This window comes from Equus przewalskii, chromosome 32, assembly GCF_037783145.1.
Source record: "Equus przewalskii isolate Varuska chromosome 32, EquPr2, whole genome shotgun sequence".
Taxonomy (NCBI): domain Eukaryota; kingdom Metazoa; phylum Chordata; class Mammalia; order Perissodactyla; family Equidae; genus Equus; species Equus przewalskii.
Genome location: NC_091862.1, coordinates 15033520 through 15057615, shown reverse-complemented (window position 1 = coordinate 15057615; position 24096 = coordinate 15033520). Strand labels below are relative to the sequence as shown.

The window sequence follows — 24096 nt, the reverse complement described above, 5'->3', positions numbered from 1 at the left end:
TTCAAAAATCCCTGTGAATTTTTCTCCATTAATATCTCATTATCGATAGTTTGCTATGGACAAAAAACCCCCACAAAATTGTCTTCAAGCCAAACCAAAGGGAAAGAAAAAAAAAACATATTAAAGGGAGGCTAAAACCAGAAATCACATCAAAATACATTCCGCATACTTCAGCTGAGTGGGAATGACCAAATCAAACAGCCAGTGCCTTCAGCACACAGCTGGAAGACTACAGCTATTACTCAGGGGTTGTTTACAGTTCTAAGCTCCCTCATGCCCCACCCTCCTTCCAGGAATTTAGATTCCAGCTCAGGGGTGACCAATTTCCAGAAGGGAAACTCCTTTAACAGTGAACTGCTTGGGATTGGAATGATAAACTCAGCTCCGAGGACAGTATTTTCATTTTTATAGAGTTGCCTGGGGAAACACGGACTGATTAGTGGAAGGGCAGGGAGCAGACGTCACAGCAACAACAGAGAAGGCGAAGCATCGCTAACTGCAGAAACGAGGGATTGTGGGAAGCCAGGCGTCAAGCAGATGGCAGCTGTGAGTGGGCTCTCTGGAGGCTCCCGGGCAGGGGCACTGGCTGATCTTGTTTCTAGAGTGAAGGAGCTGGCCAAGGGTCAGGAAGGTGAGTGACTGAGTGTGCTGGCTGAAGAGAAATTGTTGGATAAGCAGACGAGAGAAGGTGCTTATAAATTTTTAATAATACCAAATTAGGACTTGCCATTTTGAGAATCCAAAACCCACAATCTGGATAAAACACGAAAATAAAATAAAAAGCTGGGGATGTTAGTATATTTTATTCAGATTTGTGGGTTCTGGGAATGGTAAAAAAAAAATCCATTGATCTATTACCTGTCTTATTGTAAAATCTAGAAATAAAGAGGATGATAAAAGTCTGCCATGAGTCAAATGCCGGCGGTGCGATCCGTCGTATTGAATCCTCATGTGCACACAGAATACCATTTGATGAAAAGTACCAGATGGCCTATGCACAGTTAAACAAAATTTTGGTGGGGTCCAAATATGTTATGCTCTGAGATTTACTTGTACTTTTCACTTAGAAAAGTTTCTTCCAATTTATTAGGAAGGCGTATGTGCTGAAATGAGTCGTTTCTCAACTACCCTGAGGCAGACCCGACAGAGGCCTACCTAAATCATGGACAATTTTCATCATCCTCTTGCAGTTCTAGAACAGTGTGGAAACCAGGAGAATAAGGTACCTGCTATGTGGACTGTTGACAGAGGGTCCAGGCTGTGAGAGACTACATTTGCCTCGTGGCTGTTTGCAATGAACAGGGGTAAAGAAAGAAGAATGTTCAGTCCAGGCAAATAAAGACAAGCTACTGATGAAAATTAAACTAAAAGTGCAGCAAAGGAAAAATAAATCAAATGAAATGGTCAGTACCCATGAATTAAGGAAACTGGCTTTTCTTTCGTGGAAGAAACGAAATAAATTTGCATCTATATTATTAGTCATTGAAGAAACACAAATTGTGGTGGTTCAGGAGTCCACACCACAGTGGGTATGTTGCCCCCACTTTTCATGGCAGAAATACAAATGACTCTATGCTAACCAATGATCTCTGTCTATTTACTTACAATAAATATGAAGTTCAATATGCCATACCACGCCATTATTTTTTCATCTTCTAGAACACTGAAACAGTACTAAAATTCTTGGTAGGTAAAAAACAACAATAGTAATATGAAATTGTTCTTTGTAAAGTGATAAAGACCCAACAAGTTAAATACTGAAGTTAAATGAAAGCTAAAATTTGACTCGAAAAGCCAGTATTCCTTCACATTCTTAAACTAGGATCTATAGGAAACTAGCGAATGTAGTAAAAACAATCCTAAAAAAGGTCATAACATTTATCAGCATAGAACTTAAGTGTTTATAACAAAAAAAGTAACAAATGAAACCAATACGTCTAACAACTAAGGAAAATGGAATGATAATAAAAATGACCATAATCATAAAGCCAGACAAAAAAAAATAACAAAAAAAAGCTTCTAATTACACAGAGAAATCAAGGTATAGAGGGTAGCAGAGGCCAAGTTTGTCTTTTCCTCCTCATTGCAGGCCAGCGAGGCAGCCCCGACTGGCCGGGTGGGTGAGTCGGCGTGGGTTATTGCCACTTTAGGGGTGGCACTGTCATTGAAAACCTCCAGGACTATTTTGAAGCTTCGCTTAAGAGTCAACAGAACCTCTGCTTGTCTTATAAATTCAATGGCCTCAGGAGATGCTCAGAGTTTTGTCCACCTCTTAAGTGAAGCCTACTTTGTGCTTCTTTTAGGTGGACCATGGTGGCGGTGGTTTGAAAGGAGGAGCCACCAAAGGGACAGGGAGCACCATTCTAGAGATGGCCCTTGGAGCAAGAAAAGTAGGTGTTCTCCCTGCACACCAACCACACGTTGAGCCCTGATTCCTCTGAAACACAGAACTGCTCTTTTTGGTTCCCGAGTGTGTGTGGGAGGGCACGCAGCAGGGCTGTGGAAACAGCGCTTTACTGTGTCACCGTGTGACAACCCCCTCCTGTTTAGGGACTCCTGCTTTGTTGTGGGGAGAGCCTGCGGACCCTGCAGTAGGCACAAATACTGTCCTTCCCCAGTGGGCCTCCCATGGGCTAACTGAAAATGACCAGTGGAGAGTTACCGTTCTCTGCCTGTTTGGGGTGCTTCTTCCTGATGTAGGACTCACAGACCCCGAGGTGTCCAATTCATCAGCAGAAGACCAGGAAGACAAATCCTACGTGGGAAACAGGTGCTTTTGACGACGCCATGTCACAGAGCCATGATGGCTTTGTAATACACAATGTATTTCCCACCCCATCCCTATCCGTTCCCCAAAAATCAAACCATTCCTTCGGAAAAATGGAATCAGACATCTACAAAAACAGGACCTAACTCTTCTGGTGTATTGGGCTTTCTTGGTTGGAAGTTTGTCCCTTTTGGAAAATACAGCTATAGCTTTGTTATTACTGTGCCACTTATAGTTTTATTATTTCTTAGTGACACGGATGTGAAGAAGCTGACTGGGGGAGGTGAAGGAATTTGCCCTACAGGCAGGGCACTCAGGCCAGAGAGAAACTGATTCATTTGAGTGAGAAACAAAAGATAGTCATCCAGCAGCCTTTTAGCATCCAAGAAGTTGTATTGTTACACAGTTAACTGCTGTTATTCAGAGCACATTGGTTTTTCCCATGTTGTAGGAGGGCAAAGTGTTTGTGTGTCCATAACAGGATTTCACAATTGAATATTTGAAGTCTTACCGACCACCCTTAACCGCAAATGCATTTTTCAAAACCAACAATATGACCTTGATGCAGCAGATTTAAGGAAAAAAATTTTAAAAATAAATGAGCAGAGGACATTTTCTATGAATGAACTGCTGTCTGTGTCAGGAGAATTCATGCCTTCTAGGGTTTGAATACACAACTCACAGGCAACAATTGCTTGTGATCTACCATAGCTGTTACTGAAAACATGTGACTTCTTAAATAAATAGGGTAACATAAAATGCCACAACAGTGTGGTAACAGGGCGTGCAGAACAATTGCAAGAGGCCTTTTGGATGGAACAGAATCAAAAACAGGGTCCTATTATCCAAGTTTATGAGTTGCTTTTTTATTTTGAGACAGGATTTGTAAGAGAGGGGTTGAGAGTGGACAATATTCTGACAAGGACTACATTCAAAGTCTTTCTAAGATGGCTAAGATGATGCTTCTTTGGTGTCCTGTAAGAAATGCTCCACAAGGATGTCTGTTCTGAGCTTACCTGCTGACTGCTGGACATGTCTAACAACTTCTCCAGCTCCTTGATGTGACGACTGACCTCCTTCAAGAGAAGTTTGAGCCGCTTTCCAATCACATGGACTTTTTCTTTGGCTTCTAAACAGTCTGTGCCTTCCGCATTCACCAACAGTTGGCAAGACATGTCTTGCAGTGAGGCCACTTTGAGCTGCGATTCCAAGAGCTCACGCCTTATTTGCTATGTATACGATAAGAAATAGTTTTCTAAGAATTTTCGATAAGTGGAGTGAGTTCCGATAGTGCAGAATGACATCACTTTAACTTACTGGGCAATTATATCTGAGCACCAGAAGGCCGTGCGCACACAAGGAAGGAGGAAGCAGCCCATGGCGTTCAGGAATCAGGGACCTGTGTTCTAATCCTGCCTCTGCCAAAAATATTCCATAACACCCCTGAACCATTCTCATCTGTTTTCTCATTTGGTAAAATGATGAGATTAATTCCAGCTTTGTTCACAGTGAGTATCACTGGAAGGTTCAAATTGGTGAGTGCGTGTGAAAGAATTTAAAATATAAAGTACTATGCAAATGAGATATAAGATATTCTTTTAAACAGAAAAGTAACACATGAATTTATAAACAGCAAAACTCAAGTATGTCTAGGCATATGCTATCTGTTCAAGATTTTTAAAAAGATATATGTGTGAATCATCATTCATAACTTATTGTCTGAGGTAAAAAATCTGGTAAAAGTGCAGCTGCGAGGCTATTCCCTGGGTTTTTAAGACCTTTATGGTACTGAATTAAAAGCTACCAATTCTGTTGGATTAGGTTAGTGAGTGTTAAATGTTAAGAAATAACATTTTAAAAATGCAGAAAGCTACAAAATTCAAATCATTTTCTCCTAATGGAATTCAAATATGCTTCTTTATCTTCTATAAAATCACTTAAGCACACTGTATATTATATTGTCCACAGTGCTTTGTATAAGATTTTACACAGCAAATTGTGCAAATCACCTTTTGAATTTAGTGCTAGAAAAAGTTTCTTGCTCCTTGAGAAGTGGTATGCTTTATTTTTGTCAGATAATGAAAATAATTTAACACATCATGTTTCCCTTTCTGTCTCAGCTTTCAGAAAACTTCAGGCTAAGGTTAATTTGGAATCTGGTACTTAATTCCTCTTAAGAAGCCTTAAAGGTCTCTTCCTATTTTAATAGTTTTCCTATTTTTTAAAAGGTATGCTTTTTGGTGAGGAAGATTGGCCCTGAGATAACATCTGTTGTCAATCTTCCTCTTTTCTTTTTTCCCCCCAAAGCCCCAGTACATAGTTGTATATCCTAGTTGTAAGTCATTCTGGTTCTTCTATGTGGGATGCCGCCACAGCACGGCTGGATGAGCGGTGTGTAGGTCAATCCCCAGGATCTGAATCAGCGAACCCTGGGCCACTGAACCACCTTAACCACCTGGCCACAGGCCTGGCCCCTATTTTAATAGTTTTAATGTCTTTTTATTATAACCCACCTGATATACTTTGGGGACACAGATGTAACAAATACAGTTTCAATTAAAAATAAGTGTAATTCACTAAAGAGTTGCCTGAATAGAAACAAGCTAATTAAGATTAAGAGCATCTAAGATTTCTGCAATTGAGCAATGACTTTAGAACCAGATTCTGAAACTAACAGGTGACATCGTCTATGCTCATGTTTGCTTTACAAAAAGATTGGAAATCATGAGGAGTAAAGAAAGACTAAGTCAGAGACTACAACTCAAAAGGCAAAAAAAATACGACCACCTCCATCCATCTTCTGTAAATGAAATGGATCACTGCTAAAAATAACCAGAGGCTGCAGAGTTCACATGTCTTACCGTAAGCTGTTTGTGATGGTCCTGAAGTATCTCTGCGTCTAGGTTAGAATCAATAGGAACAATTTCATTTTTCCTTCTGTCGATGTTCTCCAGCATAAGAAGCAAACCATGACTCATTTCATGGAAATCCTATAGAAAAAAAATGGGAAGCACAAAGTAATGTTGAATAATATATTTTCTTTCCCTCATAGCTTCCATTTCCATTCTTTACAATTGCTACCACTGGCAAAGATACATGGATTTTAAGGTCTTATACACAACTCCTTTCTGAGGAAGGCACTGGCATAGTTGTAATGATCTGAATTCACATTCTTGCCGAAAGCATCTAATTTATTACTTGGGGGAAATTTTAGACATAAGGAAAATTGGCATCAAAATACTTAATTTATAGGGATATTATACAAATTAGAAGGAAGCAACTCTGCTCTCCTCCCTTCTCCCTGTATTCAATTCTTCCCAACTTTTATTTTTTTAATTTTTTGGTGAGGAAGATTGGCCCTGAGCTAACATCTGTGCCAATCTTTCTCTATTTTGCATGTGGGACGCCACCACAGCATGGCTTGATGAGGGGTGTGTAGGTCTGCACCTGGGATCCAAACCCACGAACCCTGGGCTGCCGAAGCGGAGCGTGCAAACTTAACCACCATGCCACTGGGTCGGCCCCTCTTCCCATCTTTTAAAGCCTAAGTCCAATCCCTTATCCCCTTCATTCATCCATTTGTTCATTCATTCAACACAGAGTTATTGAAGATCTCTTATGCATAACGCACCGTACGAGGAGTGGGTGTGGGATGAAACAACAGCTTAGGTACCTGCTTTCAGGAGCTATTACTCTTGGAGCACATATACACCTGGACAGTGAGTTTCACATCCTGCAAGGGCTTCCCATCCTGCTTAGAATACAACCCTAACTTCCGGCCAGAATCTACAAGGCCCTGCACGACCTGGTTCCTGACCACCTCCTCCATCTTTCTTATTACCCATCACCTTGCTAACTACACTCTAATCACACTGGCCTCTTTTCTGTCTCTAAAGACACTAAGCCCTTTCCTGCTTCTGGGACTTCCCATTTGGTCTATCTTCTTCATGGCAACGGCCTTCCAGCATCAGCTCGAAGATCTATAGAATTCCCTGACCACCCTCCCAAAGTGACTTTTCTCAGTTACTCTTATCATCAACATCTGGAAGTATCTTGGTTAACCATTTACTTGCATTTTATTGTCTGTCTTCCCCAACACAAGTAGAGGCTATGCTATATCCTGACTGCTAACGGATAGTGGACACTCGGCAAATAACAATGCTAGGAATAGATGGGTAAATACTCGTAATGCTCAATCTGATGTTCAAGAAATGTCTTCCCAGGTGCTTAGTAAATATCTGTTGAATGAATGAATGAAATAAATGAGTGAGTTAAAAAGAAATAGTGGGGCTGAGATAAACTTATAGAAACAGCCTCTTGTTAGAGAGAGGGGTCTAGCTGCTTTGAACTCCTGGTCATATGTTCCAACCCTCCAGTAAAATGAAAAGTTTGGGCACAAAGTTATCTCACTCAAATACTGACTTTGAGAAGCAACTGCATCCCTCTTGTGACCATGATAAATCCAGTCACAGACTCAGCCACACTAGAAACGTCTGACTCTGGAGCACAGCTTGCTCAAAGCCCCACAAACCTGACACTGCATCAGAGCGTCCTGCAGCAGGCCCCGCCACTCCTCTAGCAACGAGCATACACGGTCCCAGCGCCCGTTCATCTGGGACAAGCGATCCTGCAGGTCCCGGCTCTCCTCGCTGCCAGTCTGGGTGAACTCGGAGCTGCACAGATTGATGGAGAGGATGATGGCTTTGCGTTGGTCCACAGCTTTCTGGAGCTCCTGAAAAGAGAAAGGAAAGCACCAAAACAAGGAAAATAATAACATTAAAAAAAGTCTAAACCTTTGGAAATCCTTCACTCAAATTAAAAGATCCATTCGTTAAAATGGCCTTAACAGGATGGCTAGGTAAGATATAGTGGGTGCATACCACTGAGAACTACACTACAGCTAAAAGAAACAGATCAGACATATACTTGATAACTTGGATGGATCTTAAGAAACTGTAGTATACTTGGAAAGAGTCAAACAGAATGATACGTGTAACAAAATAGCACTTATACAATTTAAAATACACGTGCACACACACAAATCCAAATTTTTCATGAATACATATGACCAAAGCATACTCATTAAATATTTCAGAATGGTTGCTGTGGGTTTGAGAAATGGAGATTAAAAATCAGTGGAGGGGGAAAGGATGAATAAACAAAATGAAGAGGAACTTTGCAGGAAGCATTGAGGACCCTGTGCAATGAACTAGGGAGTGGATTAACTCAACATCTGGAGTGGGAGTTCAATAAAACAAAACAAAACCTGGCTCCAAGCAGCAGGAAGTTGTGCTTTTAGGTCTAATGTAAGAACCCCACTTCACAAGACCGATGGTACTCCACTTGTGTGCATAAGAATGAAGCCACGAGCCTGGTAAGAAAGCAAATTCCCAGGCTGGGGCCTCCAGCTCTTTCCACTGTAAACACAGTGGTTGGCGTCTCAAGGGCTGAGAACACTGCCTGTGTCACAAGCCACATTCTTGTGACAGTACAGAGACTAAATTTGGGCATTTCATCACCTAACCAATTTAGCTGGATTTCACAAAAAACCAGGCGACTGATGTATTACTTTGTGCATTTCCCAAAAATCTAGAACTAAATTCCAAGAACTTGAGCACCTGCTTATGTCTTAATAATTGAATATCTGGGTACTGCTTAAACATCCCCAGATCAAGTACGGGTGAGGGATCCTGTAAATCACATCCACTCAGGCTATATTTTCTTATAATTTCTCACATTTATGTTTTGTTTCCAATTTGTTTTAATTTTTCACTTTTCAATAGTTCTTCATGTTGTAATATGGATTCAACCACAGAGACAGCATAAGATCAACAGATATTTTGGAAAGATACTTGGTTATTCAACAGATTTATCCTCAGAAAACACAGATAGGAGGGATCCAGGAGGGGTACAGTGAAGGGTGACTTTTTCTTATGACACAGGCTGACTTTCAAGGTCTCATTTCTCCACCCTCATCTCTCTGCGGTCTTGGACTATAGCCAGCATTTGCTTCATCAACTTTTTCAGGAGTTTAGTTATAATGCAATACTGCCTTACATTTTCCCAGAGAGAAGCTAAAGTAATTCAGGTACTCAAGAGAAAAATGCATTTTATACTCTGGATAATGTAAATTGCATCTCCCATTTGATGCTTCATCCCAAAATTGATGGGGCTGCTGCAGAGGCTTCTCTTTAAGAAGCTTGAGCATCTGTGGGAATACTCATTTTTCTGCTTGAATGTTTAAAATAAAACAACACACAAAAACATCACCCCAAAAGAAACAGCATACACTGAGAGCAGAGAGGCACAAAAGCAATGCACTCAATCCTTGAGCCTCGAGAGCCTGCGTAGCTACATTCTGAGGAAGAGCACATCTTGATGTTTTCCAAACAAAGAGATAGGACCAAAAGAGCTATTAAAAAGAAACTGAGCTCACAATCCACAGCGTGTTTACAAAAGTCTCCACATATTAATGCATCTCAATAGCTGGGCTCAGGATGACTTTGAAGATCTAGAAATGGAGTTAAAAGAAGCTATCTTGTGTACTACACCCATCCAGGCCAAAATCCAACACAAACGTCAGGTGTTTCACCACAATCACTCCACTGCTTTGTTTTGTTTTATTCATTACACTGAAGATTGCGTCTGCCTCCACTATAATCAATTTTGGAGGTTCTGCTGATTCCCGAATGTCAAGTGATTTCAACAGGTCCCCCAGGAACTCACACAGGTGCAGCCTCGGAGAGGACTCCCCTCCAGCTATCGATACAAACATGCAGGAACCTGTTCATATCTGTATTTCTCATAAAAGAGGTTAAAGAGGTCCCAGAGGTGCCTGGACATTTCGTGAAATTTTAATCGGTCATTTCTTAAATGCCAATTCATTAAATCATACATGATTATTCACGTGGGAGATGGTTCCACAACATCGTTCATCTTTCTGCCCTTCCTAACCTTCTCTAGACGCTCTGATTTGGGATGCTGGGGAAGAGGAGAGCATCCGTGCTCATTTCTATTGACCAGTCCCCTGCTGCTGCGTCACAGAATGGCTAGAGCTAGTGGTCTCATCTGACCCGGCATTCCACACGGCAGCTTTTTGTCTGGCCGCTGGGGGAAAGGCCAAGGGCAGCTACCTTGAGCTTTTTTATTTGGAGCTCAATGGACTGAATGTCGGTGCTGAGCCCCAGGCGCTGTAGCTGTTCCAGTTCCTCCTCCATCTCCCCCAGCCAGGTCCAGATGTTGCTCAGGTCAGAGTTGAACTGTTGCCACTTCTGGAGGTTCTGCTTCATCCTCAGCTCCTTGCTCAGGGCCTGTGCCTGCAGGAGCTCCCATCGGTCAATCACGCCTGACAAGACACGAGATGCACAGAATCTTGCACATATGACGTTTAGGAAATGTTTTAAACACACATTGGTGGCTAACTTTAAATAGCAACAGAAAGAAAAGTAATTCCACTGAGCATTTCTGTACTTGGCAGCTGTAAATAACACTACAATGGCTGTGTTTTCCCATTTGCCTTGTTAATGATAATGGAGAAAAAGAAAAGCTACATAGGGCTTAACACTGTAAAGAGCTTTATGAAGTAATAAACAGTAATGTGCATGAAGGAGTAACGTGCATGACAGCAAAATTCTCTCATTCAGCTTTTGTTTCCTTTCTGTGATGTCAAAATGCCCATGATGTTAGAGCCAATGTGTTAAAATAAATGCAACATGGAAAAAACTGCTCTGCTGCTTTTCATCTCCCTCTTCTGTCACAGGAGATCACTGTCACGTGGAGAAAAGTTCTCAGGATGGAATGGTGCAGAATGAGGTAAGCAGCCTCGTGACACCGGGGTGCCACAGAGTACTTCTGGATCTTCTCTCTCACCCTTTCTTGAGTGGGGCACCGCTCACTCACCAGCTGTTTGGGTTTCCGTATTATTCAGGTTGACAAAGCCAGGAAAATTCTCTTCTTCCTCCCTCAGTTTGCGTTCCAGTCTCCTCACTGAGTCTATGCTGCCGCTGCATTCGCCCAGCAGTTTCATCTGTTCGGACACAGAAAACAGGCCCCCGTCACAAAATTCTGAAATTCTCAGGAGTGCAACAGCTTCTGGGGAAAATATCTGATAGTCCCTCAAAAGGACAGTGACCACGATTTACTTCTCTGTGAAGACTATGCCACTCTGCTAAAAAGAAGTTCAAAAACATGCTTCTGAAACACGTGACACATTCATATAAATGTAAACCAATGCCTTGAAGATACACTTTGCATACGTGGTTTTGCATAAGACGTCCTCAAAATTTCTTTTAAATTTATGAATCAAAACAGACTACACCCATGTGGGATTTAAAAACTCAGAGCACTCAGCGGGCAATACAATATATAACTTTTGGCAAGTTGTTCCATCTTTCTTAAATTGAAATGTGGGAATAAAAATATTACCACAAAGCTCAAAGGAACACTTTTTTGTATTAAAGAATTAATATACTTAAAAGCATAAAGCAATATTATAGCCAGCGACTTCATGAGAAAATTTAAGCAATGTTTAATAGATATCGAGGGAATAAACTCTAACACGAAAGGAAAACCTTCTAATTTCATGTTTAATATCATGCACAGTATTCAAAGATTAAAAGAGCAAATCATTTCAGGGCACTCTTGCTATATTGACCATAAAGGCTTTCACAAATCACATTGCTATTGAGTTAACTTTGATTACCTTTGATTGAGGTTGAGTTTAATCTCAGTGACGTCAACATGGTCACCATGAAACTATCTTTATTTTAAAAAAAAGAGATTTCACTGTAAGTCAGTATAATAGGCCACACTGGATAGGGAATAACTCTTGATCGATTACTCTTCCATAATTGCGAGGATATTAACATCCACATATATAACTAGAATGGTTCTCCTCCCTGGTTTCAAAAAGGAGTATGTGTGAGTTGTTATTGGACGTAGAGACATTAGTTTTTCTTTCCTTCATCTAGGCAGTCTTTCGGGTGTGAAAAGAAGGTAAGAGGCATCGAAGAGATGTACTTTCAAATTTCCTTGCTTAAGTATGTGTAGGAACACAGGTAGTTCTCTGGGAAAAACTGTTAGGTCAATGATTTGAGCAGAGCAAATAAAGTTATTATATACTTTACTAAGAGCTTCAAAAAGAGAACTGGTAATATACAGGATCTCTTGCCAGCTTTTCCCTAAATCCCTCTTGCTAGTCAGAATTGTTGATTTCAGAATGAGCATACTAAGAGCAGAGGATAAAAACATTCCCAAGGCCATTAAGTGAATCAATAAACACAGGAAAAGAACCAAAAAAAATTCATGTTAGTAGTCTGTTAGCTAAAATCGGCTGTTCCAAGGATAACCTTGGTCCAAAAGTTATGAGCTGAATTTGGAAAAATGCCTAATCATTATCGGGAGCCAAAGCATTTTGTTACTTTCAATTAAACAGACCTCACTGAGTTCTCCATGTAAAGGAACAGGGTGGTCATTACAGTAGGTTAGCGGGACCGAGCACAGACCAGTTCTAGAAAAAAGGTAACTTGCTAACAGGACTTTCTTTTGCACATCCACGCCCTTGAGGTCAAGGGCTGCACGGTGTCTGGAGAGCTCTCAAAGGCCTCATGGCACAAACGGACCGTTCTTTGTCACACAACTGTGACTTCCAGGTACATGCCAGGGGCACAAGGGACAGGAGACTCACGTAGCCCTTGTAGCTTGAGTCCAGCTCTGGTCCCGTGGGAGTTTTGCTGCGGATGATATTTTCGGTTTGCTGCATCTGAAAGCGGCTGTCATCCAGGGCTTTGTCCAGTTGTCGGATCTGTGATTCTAAGGCGCTGGGATCCGCTGTGGGGGCAACCATAAGAATCTTTACACGCTTTACGAGCTTGACATCCGAGGAGGAGTTGAAGACATTATTTCAGTTAAGGCTGTATAGAAATGGCATGTGTGTGCGTAATTATAAAGCAAATTTCGTGCTAATGTGCCGGTGGGTTAGAAGTTCAAATGACTAGATCAATGGGTGTGCTTGACTAAGACTCTTAGCAGACTGCATATCGCAAAAGGCACCTGCAGTGGGCTCTAACAGCCTGTGTGTCTCTCGCTCTTCCAGCTGATCCCTTGAAAATCTGCATGCTGGACGCAGCGGAAGGTCTTTCTAGAAACCTAAGGTGGTGCCTACCGCTCCCTAATAACTAGGAGGCAGTTACCTCTCATGTTCCCTCTGCAGTCACTTACTGAGCAGAGGAAGATCCCTCTAATTTTTCTTTCTGCATCTCACCAGGTGGCTGCATCATTCACTCAAAGCACGATTTTGAGGTCACCAAGAAAAGACTAGCTCAGGATAGACTGGATGGAGATACCAAACCAGCAAGGACTTGCTTTTTGCTTTTATTTACAACCTGAAACAAAACTAGGAGAAAGCTAAGATTTTAGCATTTCTATCTCGGCATGCTTTTACTCACAGCCTAGGACTCCTGGCTCATTCCTTTTTCAGAGATAGAGCACCTTTTTGCATAATTATTTGCGTGTGTGTGTGTTTATGTGTATGATAGTCTTTGAACAGAACAAGAGCATTGATTATCAGAGTGAAGCTAGCATAAGGTGAAAGCAGAACAAATATTAGTAAGCTTCATTAATTTGTTTTTCTTGAAAAAAGGCCCTCTAAATATACCTGGAAGAGGTCTGTCAGGGGGAATCCCTCAGGCAATCACCATTTCAGTACCATGATGACTTTGCTCCCTGTCCTTTTGTTTTTCTTCAAACATTAAATGTAAACTAACAGCCTTGCAGTTCCATATCATATCACCGTGTTCAAATCTTATTCTCCCCCCCGTCCTCCAAATTACGGACCCTGAACTACAGTTTGCCTAGTGCAATATTAAGTAACACTGGTTTCATTTTTGTTTCTTTAATTCTTCTTATTTCAGGAATATTTCTGTCCTTAAAAATCTAAGTCTTTTTCTTTCCCAAAATACTTTAAACAAGTTGGTCTTATTATTTTCTCATATTCTCCTGTAGAATATTCTAGAATTCAATTGAGAATGGCTAAATAAAATCTAAGTCTTAAGATACTGGAATAGATTTTCACTTCAGATTATTTTGGGGGTAAGACATTAAACTAAAATGATAATTTCTATTTATAACTGGACATCTGGTGCCACCCCTTGTCTTGTATGCAATGTCTGAGATCAGGAGGATGGACAGTGGGCCTAAGGTCACACATGCAAACTGGTAGACTTGGGACCGGAGCCCTGAGGCCCCAGTCCGCAGCCAGAAGTAGGTCTGCAACCCTCAAAGTCACAACATCCTCGCTGCTATAATCAAGTACGGCGCTAGGGCACAAAATGCTGGAGACTAGTGTTTCTATCTCCTATTTTCAGCTGTTCATAGGCATCAGAAGGTCTATACTTCATGAGACGCATACCCATTTAACAAATTGTGAAGTTATTTCACTTCACTTGATTATTGAAACCTTATTTTTGGTGTTGATCAACCAAATGGTTTTGGTTTTTTTCCTAGGACAGCAGTAAGAGAGGAAGGTTCTGCCTCGACATGCTTGTGCCACAGAGCTGTGAGAGAAACAGGAGATGTGCTAAGAGAGGAGGCAGGTTACAGGTGAGGGTGGGAGGCCAGCTTCGACTTTTTGTGCCTACCAGCGGTATTTCTGATTGCATTTTCTGTGAGTTTTACATAGGCCTCAGGACTTTCGGGGATCATTACATCTGCAAAAAGAGCACAGTCTAAGTTGACAGCTAAGTTCTGGAAAGTTCGATTCCCTGGTGGCAGGAAAATAACTCTCCTAGGGAAAAAAAAGGAAGTTAGTCATTCCAGACAGGCGGCTCCGGTGCACAGAGAAGGGGAGCACGCTCACCAGAGGTTTCCTGGAATGAATCATAATAAGAGCGTGCATTGACTATGAGTGTTTTAGGAGCCAGCACTGTTCTAAGCATTCGCTTATCCTCACAGAAACCCTACAGGGTGCATGGGAGTGCTGTTCCCATTTTATTGATGAGAACACTGAGGTCCAGAGGCATTAAGTTACTGATTCCAGTTTCAACAGTAAACAAGTGACAGAACTGGGATTTCAACCCAGAGTCAGATTCTAGAGCAGCCCTGTGCAACAGGAATAACGTGAGCCATAATGTGACCACATCCATAACTTTAAAGGTTCTGAGAGCCACATTAAGAAGTAACAAAAACCAGATGAAAATCATTTCAATATTTTATTTTACTAAACCAATATATTCAAATTATAATGTAATCAATATAACAATTATTACAATTTTACATTCTTTCTTTGTGCTAGGTCTTTGAAATTTGTGTATTCGTGTAAGTGCATTTGACCCAGCCAATCTCCATTTGCCCAGTCACATTTCGGGGCTCAACCATCATATGTAGCTGGGGGCTACATATTGCACAGTGCTGCTTTAGATGCAAAATGCCTATAGGCAGACTATAAAAACAAAATAGAAATGAGAGAAATCATTTCCTTTTTAGACAGTGTCATAACCTGGGAATCCAAATGTGAACCATCAGAAAGAAGCAGAAATATCCTCAGAGAATGTGTGAGATGCATTTACAAGAGTGACAGATTGGCCTCTGATTATTTTATTTTTACTCACCTTCCTTACAATACTCCTCTTTCTCTGTCCATCCCCTCACTACATGTGTTTCTTGGGGTTTGTCCTTGTTGTTTCCCTTTATACACTCTTCCTTGTGATCTCCTCCCTTTCCTCAGGGACAATTACCATTTACATGTGAATAACCACCCAATCTGCCTTCCAGTTCCTGAACTTCAGACCCAGGCACCTACTGCTGGGTTTTTCCCTTTGGATACTCACAGTATCTCAAAGGATGTGCACAACTGAACTCATCACCTCCCCTTTCTCACTGCCCTGGCCCACAGACACACACAACGTTCTTTCCCTCTTGTGGTCCTCAGGACCTAGGACCACCTACATCTTTCACCAAGATGCCCAAGCCAGAAAATTGCCTCAATTCCAATTCAATCGATCATCAGTTACAGAGGAGACTTCTTACGATTTCTCACATCTCTTCCATTCTCCCAATCCCAATGCTGCAGCCTTGGTTCAGGCCACCATCCTATCTCTGTCCTGGATTATAAAACATTTCCTCTTGGACTCTCTTCCAACGTGCTACCTCCATATAGTATCGAGACAATTCTTTGAAAATATGTATCTGATCACATGGCTCCCTCCAGAGAGCCCTGCTACGGCTCTCCATTGCCTTCAGGATAAAAGCCAAACTCCCTTCCATGATGAACGGGCTGCTTTACAACCAGGTCCTGGTCTGCCATCCCCCTCCTCTTTGTCCACTCCATGCCTCCTAATCTACAGCCTTGTCACTCTGGACGAACTTCAGGTGACCAAAAGCACTGTGGCTAACCACAAAGCTGGCACGGGCACCCCATCCTTTCTTCCTCTGAACATTGCAGTGTCCACCTGACTGACTTCCTTCAGATCTCAGCTTAAGGGTCTCTTCTCTAAAGCCTTTCCTCAAAGCTCCAAGTTAGTCGCCATTTGGTGGTACTTCTATACCGCCATGTGTACATTGGTATCCCGGCATCAAACATTTCACATAGCTGTTTCTTATTTATTTGTCTACATGCCACACAAGACTGTCTGCTCTTCGAGGGGAAAAGGAACCGTGTATCCCCAGTACTTACAAAGAGTTGTCACATAGTAAGAACGCAAGTGTATTGGAATAAATCAATGGCCATGACAATTTTTGTATTTGATAATCATTAAAATCCAATTATTCCATCATATACCATTTCCCCTAATGGGAGAATGAAGAAGATGATTCAGCTTGGCTTACATATTTCCAGTACCATATCCATTCCTTTTTATTTTCTTTCAAGCCGGCATATGGGAAGAGCTCTTCCCTACCTGATAAGCCAACAGCTCCCCCGAGGTAGAAATCTTTATCTTCCTGACCCTCTTCATCCTCAGAGGGCAGAGTTCGGGACACGGCCGACTCCAGGTCACGACTGAGGTCATAGTCATGGTCCCACTCCAGCGGGATGGAGTCCACACTGGCTGGGGTGTCTCGTCCGGACCGCTCACTCCGGAGGGGCTGAGCGAGTGAGAGGGAGGGGTTCGAGGAGGGCGGGGGGGAGAGCACCCTGTCCGCAGAGGTGTCATGCCAGTGGATGTCCGAGAGAGCTGCCGAGTCATCCAGCTCCAGCTCCCGGTCAGAGAGGTCGTGCTCGTCATCTGGGAGCTGGAAATGCAGTCAAGCCCACTCGGTTACCACAGCGGGCAGACGATGCCCCCACTGCTTCTTGCTCTGCCTCTTACCAAATCTCAGTGTTCAGGCTTATCTGGGCCACATTTCAACCTCAGTGGGAAAAAGTTTAAACTTCCTATCATCAAATAAATAAGAATCTTCTGATCACTTTTAAAATTGTCTTATAAATTAATCTACCAAAGTCTCAGTTTTTCCACTGGTAAAATGGAAATAATATTAAAACCTACTTCACAAAACTGATGTATGATTAACTAAGACAATGTAAATGAAGACAACCTAGTACCTTGCCTGTAACACACTAGGTACACAATGGGACATATCAGGAGCAAATGGAAATTACTAATAAAGGCATAGCTGGTCCTTTTTTACCTTATATCCCAGATGCAAAATATTCTAATAACGTCTCGACAATGGGATGCGATTATGGTAGCAATTAGGGAAATAGAAGAGAAAAAATTAAACTAAATAACCTCATCAACTGAGCAACTGTCTACATGGCTCACTTTCCTCTCCTTATTTCTTCCAGAAGCTTCTTTATCTTCCATAGAAGATATGTGCTAAGTACTCTTCTAAGGTCTTTATATCTATATATGAACTCACTTCATGCCCCAAGCAATCCTTTCTACAAGGTAGGTACTGTTATTAAACCCGTTTTACAGGTGAGGAACCTGAGGCAAGAGACGAGAAGTAACTTGTCCAAGGTTATGTAGCCATCACGTGTCAGAGCTGGGACTGAAACCCGGGGGTGCTGGCTCCAGAGTCTGAGCTCTCATCCACTGTACAATGCTACCTAACCTCACATAATTAATTCTCTTTAGATTTAATGACAATGAAACAAAAAGATACATACGGGCAGGCGAATCAGTTTCTTATGGTATCTTTCCACGCGGCCGAAGACCTCCTGACAGTAACGTCGGAGTTCATCCAGCTCTTCCTCAATGACGGCCGCGTCCAAGGGTTCACTCTTTTCTATCAGCTGTTCTCCCTGGGCAATGATCTGCTCTATCTTACTGTGGTTCAAAGAAATTTCCTGCTGGAAGGCCTAGGGAGCACAAATCTCGTGTAATTTTTTATTGCTCACATTGACATGAGATAATTATAAGATACATATTTAGAAAAACCATGTAGGGGATATTGAATTTACCATAAACAATGACAAGCCAAGAGGCCATTACTTTCTAAAGTAAAAAGTAAAAATTTTAAATCACAACAGGAGTCAGAAATGGAAACGTTAGAATTCCACGGCCAGAAAGGCGCCTTTGGCTAATAAAATTTACCACCATAGACAGTGTGGGTAGAGAATCACAGGAAAAAACATTGAAACCCATCATAAAGTTGATAGCACTGGTCATCCCCGATGAAACGCAATGGTAAGCAATACAGTGTGCCTGAAACAAATTTAGCTTTTTAAAGAATTATACTGAAGATTTTAATTTTAAATTTCCTGATTATATGTCAAACGTGACTAAGAGAAACCATCCAAAAGACAATTAATGTCACAAATTCTTCTCAGATGATGCTTTTATTGTTTCAGGACACAAGCAGGAAAGATGATAACTATTTGAAAAACAAGGAATTCTGGAGGATTATTTAGGCTCATTCTATATGGTTCAAAGAGTGAAGCTCCTGGGGACAAGTTTTAGGGGATAAATTTTAACTCAATACAAGAATAAACTTGGGGATAGGAGAAATTGTCCAATAATGAAAAGAATACCAGGAGAGAAGGGAGGCTGGTAACGAGCTCTATAACCCTGCCAGAGGCCAAAAAGAAAAGATTTGACTCCCACTTGGGAGAGATTTCTTGTCAAAGTTTTGAAATATTGATTTGCCTGTGAAACAACTGGGGAGAGTCAGTGTGGGGGGGGGAGGGGGGCAACAGGGGAAGGGGTTGGGCAGAACATCAGGGCTATTTTATGATTTTTTCATTCTGAGAATCTACAATTAAGGGTAACTTCCTTGTTTTATAAAAACCTAGGGTTATGGGCATGATGACTATTCTTTAAAAAAATCTATCTCGGCCAGCCCTGGTGGCCTAGTGGTTAAGTTTGGCACACTCCACTTTGGCAGCCCAGGTTTGGTTCCCAGGCAGGGACCTACGCTTGTCAGTGGCCACGCTGTGGTGGTGGCTCACACACAAAAAGAGGAACGTTGGCAGCAGATGTTAGCTCAGGGTGAATCTTCCTCAGGGGAAAAAAAAAATCTAACTATCTTGGGAAGAAAATTTCACAAGCTTCCTTGCTTATTATTCAAGTTGTTAAATGCTCTTCCTTTTAGGGAATCCTTATATCTAATATACATGCCTCCTATTGAAGTTTTTAACTAGCCACTGTGTTGGAAATTATATAGCAAAACACATCAAATATGCTTTCAAATTAACTTAGCATCTAAGAGGGCTGAATATGTGGAATGAAATCCTAACACGAGAGAGTTGTATTGCTCTGGAGCACAGAGGTCAAATAATTTGAAGGTACTAGAAATAAATCAAAAAAATAAAAAACAACCAAAAAGGAAGACCCCTAACACTGTGGCAATCAAGTTAATAATTAAAAGTATGGTTGTTATCTCTCGGTAATGTTCTTTATTTCATTTTTAACATCACTTGCATTTTCCGAATTGTTTTTTCAATCAAGAAGAACTAGTTTTTTGAAAAGAAGAGTTCTCTACGATATTCTTCACAAAAGGATCTACAAAGGCCTTCCTCTTCAGACTTGCCTCACACTGATCGTTTGGAATATCAATAATCTATTACCTTGAGTTGCTTTATTTTAGCTTGAACGTCACACTCAGAAAAATGCTCGATATTAGTGAGCTGCAGATCCATCTCCGTCAGCCACACCAGAATGCTGTCGCGTGCCGTCTCGAACTCCTCACGCTGGCCAATGAAATGCTGGAGGTGGAGAGAAAATAATAACAATTAACAAGGCCACATACACGTACTGAGATGGCACTGCCAATTCCAATGTTCTTCTGAAAAGTCATTTTCTTAACAAGCAACGAGAACCCTGCAATCCTTTATCATATAAATTAAGGCGATGTATGCTCCTATAATTTTACACAACTTCTCTTCCATAATGTGTTACATAAGGAGGTTGTTGGAATCTATCAAATGTTATTAGATTGGAGGTCATTTAATAGCAAAAAATCGAAGGAAACTTTCTTCCACATTAGAATTTCAGACAACCGAATGTCATCCTTTGCTGATCCTTGAGCCAGTGGCTTAACTGAATGTTTCAAGAGGCCCCACAACGTTTGTGCATGGAACATTCAGATCACTCAAAAACTAACCCCTGACACTCATCTTGCCATCCCAGTCTTACAAAATCACTGAGATTATGTCTTAACGTTGTGTTTCAATAGCCCCCTCCTGTCCTCTGGGCTCTAAGCTACGGAAGAGGCATAATGAAGACCTTGAGTCTGCGCAAGATGGAGGTGACACGCTTTTGCAGGTTGTCCCATCTCTGGTTGCCTTCGTGAACCATCTGTTTCAGGCTGCACGCAGAGTCAGTGCGGTTCTCTCTGGCCAGGCGGCGGTACTGCTTGTTGATCAGCTCCAGCTGAGTCAGGCTCTCGTGGACCTGGCGCTGGAAAGCCTAAGACCACAGAGAAGCATATGGGTGAGGGAAATGGGGGACAGGCTCTCAGCAAGGTCATACTGCAGAATCGGGGAGAATGGGAAGTCACATGGTCACGGATAGGGAAAAGGCCATTTCTAGCAAGAGTATACTTCCCTTTGTTAAAGCAAAGTGCTGTAATCAGGGTGGCTTAAGGAAAGAGAGTGGATCAAACACAAATATGAAAGAAAATGGTACACAGTAGTAAATATATGTATATATGTTCAAGCATGTACATGTACATATCCACATATAACACACACATATATAGAATATAGCTTTTAAAATAATTAACAGCCTGAAAAAAATTTTCCCATAAAACAGACTACAAACATATTTAAGTGTGCTGAAATGTGATTGAAATGTTCAATACTTCTGATTTCAATACTGAGAAAAAGATCCACAATAGACCTGGTTTTTTATTTGTAAGATACGTTATTTCCTCAAAATCCAGAAAGTGCCTCAATTCTGGTGTCCATTAAGGAAAAAAATGAAACTGCCTTTTACAGATGGCCCTCTAAATGCAAGCTATTAATTTTTAAAAATTTTTTTGGTGAGGAAGATTGGCCCTGAGCTAACATCTGTTGCCAATCTTCCTCTTTTTTCTCCCCCCTCCCCAAACCCAGTACATAGCTGTGCATCCTAGTCATAAGCCCTTCCAGATCTTCTATGTGGGATGCCACCACATCATGGTTTGATGAGTGGTGTGTTGGTCCGCACCCAGGATCCAAACCAGCGAACCCCGGGCCACCAAAGCAGAGCGTGCAAACTTAACCACTCGGCCATGGGGCTAGCCCCACTATTATTTATTTTTAAGAAAAGCAGTTCAGTCAAACACAAGCAACCTTACATGGAAAAAAGTTTGGAACATGCTCTATTTCTTTTTTGTGGCTCCCGTGAATTATTCTCTTTTTCTAAAACGTGTTAGAGCTGATGAACCACTTTACAGGGTACTGTCTATTTACTTTGGAGGTGAGTCTATGCACGGTTTAGAGTTTCTGAAGGTAAAATACTCTCTTCTTTCTCTCTGCAATCTAGCATTGCCCTAGCATAAGAATTATCTGGCCAAAATAAAATGAAGCATTTTTTTTTCAAACTCATGTAAACGATTTATGACTGATTTCTATCCTGGCATTAGATAGAAAACTCTAATTAATTGGACTGTATATAGTCATTTAAATCCCAAAGTTCTGTTTCCTTTGGCTCATCACACTGTTTACATGCTATCACATTTATGCCTCTGAAATGGTTTTCCTTCTGAGCGTTGCTCTAAGAGCCCTCATCCTAATAAATCCAATTTTCTATTCTATCAAACTTTAAGTCATTTCCTCAGAAAAGGAAGTGGAAGGGCATGTTCAGCTTTTGCCATTACTGGAAGTCGGAGTAAAAGTTTGCCTGCTGGCGTGATGGTGGGCACCACATGTGGGCACCCCAGCAAACCCAGATCCATCCCAAATATTCCTGCAATTGGCCAGACTAAATTTTGTTGGTCTCCAAACAAAATTTTGTTTTAGTGATTACTTTCTGTCTCTTAAGAAAATTAATTATAAGATAAATTATAAAATCATTCATTGTAGAAGCCAAATATATGGCTAACCTTTGCCATAAAATCTGAGAGTCCAAAATAGCATCAAAAAGACCTCATATAATCTGCTTTGTAGTATAAGCCAATTATAGAAGGTTTTAACCTCTAGGAGGCTGAGTGTAGTAAGATGCAGTACGTGAACACTTCCACTAGCACTGGTTCACACCGGATGACCTGGAATGTACTGCAGAGCTTATTCTGGATTTTTACTAGAAGTTTTCTAAGGGAAATCCTTCTATATAGTAAAATTTTTTTCCTGTAATTTAGTGGTACAGTTATATATAAATCCGCAAATTGTAAGGTAAAAACGAACTCAGCTGGATTTGGTTGGAGTTTTAGTTTTATTTTTAAACATCTTGGGAAGCTTGGGGCCGAAATTAGCAACCAAGAATGATGTTTGTAAGCTACGTGCGTCAGAACTGTTTGTTGTCAATATATATGAGTATATTTCTGCCGATCAGTGGGAATTGATGGGAAAAGAAAATTCACATTAAAAAATGGGCCACTTTAGGTCATGCCAGCTCCTCTGTGAAAATGAGAGACAGCTGAGAAGTCAAGGTTTCACAGTATCACAGTGACGGAGCAGAGTCAAGATTGCACAACCAGCAAGGAACAGGGATCAGTTATCGAACGATTCCTTCCTTTATGAACATGATTTCACTGCTGCTATTTTTGTCTCTATGTAATTGAAGAGTCTTGGTGACTCATAAGAATGGCATGGCTCTTCATTCGTAATTAGAAATGGCTTATGACTAAAATGTTTTATTCAATTCTGGAGCTGATTCTATTTTATCGATGATTAAAAAATATATATCAATGCTCCAATTAGGTAAAAAAATCAAGAAAATATATTTGGAAGATGGATTTGTATAGTATGGGAAACCATCATATTTTAGTCTTAGATGGTTGATTGTGAATAATTATGAAATAAGAAGAATGCCAAGATCTTTTGGGGGGAAATCATGATTCTTGTTTTCTAATAGAACTTCTCTTCATTACCACTGTGTTTGTAATTCTTGATCATCTTAAATTAAAATAAAAACCTTCTTTCCCCCCTTCTTTGTCTACTTATGATAATAATAAAGATGACCACAAAGTCATCACTCAGCGATTGGAACAAATAATGTGAGGGTGAACACTTAGGTTATGTCTCGGGAAAGCAACCACCAGCTGGCTGTTCTCATAGCAAAATAAGGATTAAATATTTGGAATTGTAAATCACCTCAAATTTCTTTAGTTCTTCCTTGGCAACTGTATAGAGCACCCCAGAAGAGCTGGGGAAGGCAGCTGTCCTTTCTGAAGTCTTCAGCCAATCTTCAAAACGAGAATAGTCATCCAGAAACTTCTGCCACAGTCGCCACGTCTCTTCAATTCTGACAGAGGAAACGAAAGAACAGAATCGGACTGTTGAGACTGTTTATGCTCCAGAACCCTGCCTGTTGCCTGCAACGGGATTAAGAGTGCCCAAACAAACAAATGTTGTGCCAAACAATAACTGTGCCTTGCGCCAAATTTGACCAGAGTGAAAAAGAGACAACTGTTTGAGCTAAAATGAAACAGCTGTGCGCGCGTGTATGTGTGTGTGTGTGTGTAACACATCCTGCAGCTCTGGATTTGGACTTAGTCAAATCGAGTGTCTCAAGCACACAATGTTAACTGTTCTGGATCTGCGAAAGGAAGTTTAGAAGTGCAACACGATGTTCACGGTGCACACTCACACCAAGGTTCCACTAAAATAAATTATCTAATGTTTAAAAATCCATCAATTCCTACATCAAACTCACCATCATCAAAATCAACCTATGATAGCAAGACAAATGTTATCCTTTCAAGCGTTCCCCAGAGAGGCAAAGATTCTGTGCCTTAAATCATGATGATAA

At 41.1% G+C, this 24096-nt stretch overlaps 1 protein-coding gene across 6 annotated transcripts in view; it reads right to left on the bottom strand.

The window, feature by feature from the left end:
• Positions 1-24096, bottom strand: part of SYNE1 (spectrin repeat containing nuclear envelope protein 1) — a 443793-nt gene that overhangs the window by 7515 nt on the left and 412182 nt on the right. For 3 of the 6 annotated variants that reach the window (XM_070603016.1, XM_070603017.1, XM_070603015.1), the window contains 12 exons: positions 23439-23589; positions 20428-20610; positions 19770-19907; positions 17871-18062; positions 16660-16993; positions 12453-12595; positions 10667-10793; positions 9901-10112; positions 7299-7499; positions 5629-5757; positions 3784-3996; positions 2663-2755 (listed from right to left, as the gene is read on the bottom strand). In XM_070603016.1, the coding sequence (XP_070459117.1) occupies positions 2663-2755; positions 3784-3996; positions 5629-5757; positions 7299-7499; positions 9901-10112; positions 10667-10793; positions 12453-12595; positions 16660-16993; positions 17871-18062; positions 19770-19907; positions 20428-20610; positions 23439-23589 (2116 nt within the window). Of the gene's footprint in view, positions 1-1226; positions 1286-2662; positions 2756-3783; positions 3997-5628; positions 5758-7298; positions 7500-9840; positions 10113-10666; positions 10794-12452; positions 12596-14403; positions 14473-16659; positions 16994-17870; positions 18063-19769; positions 19908-20427; positions 20611-23438; positions 23590-24096 lie in introns of all 6 variants that reach the window. The other 3 variants (XM_070603011.1, XM_070603014.1, XM_070603013.1) reach the window with 3 other exon arrangements.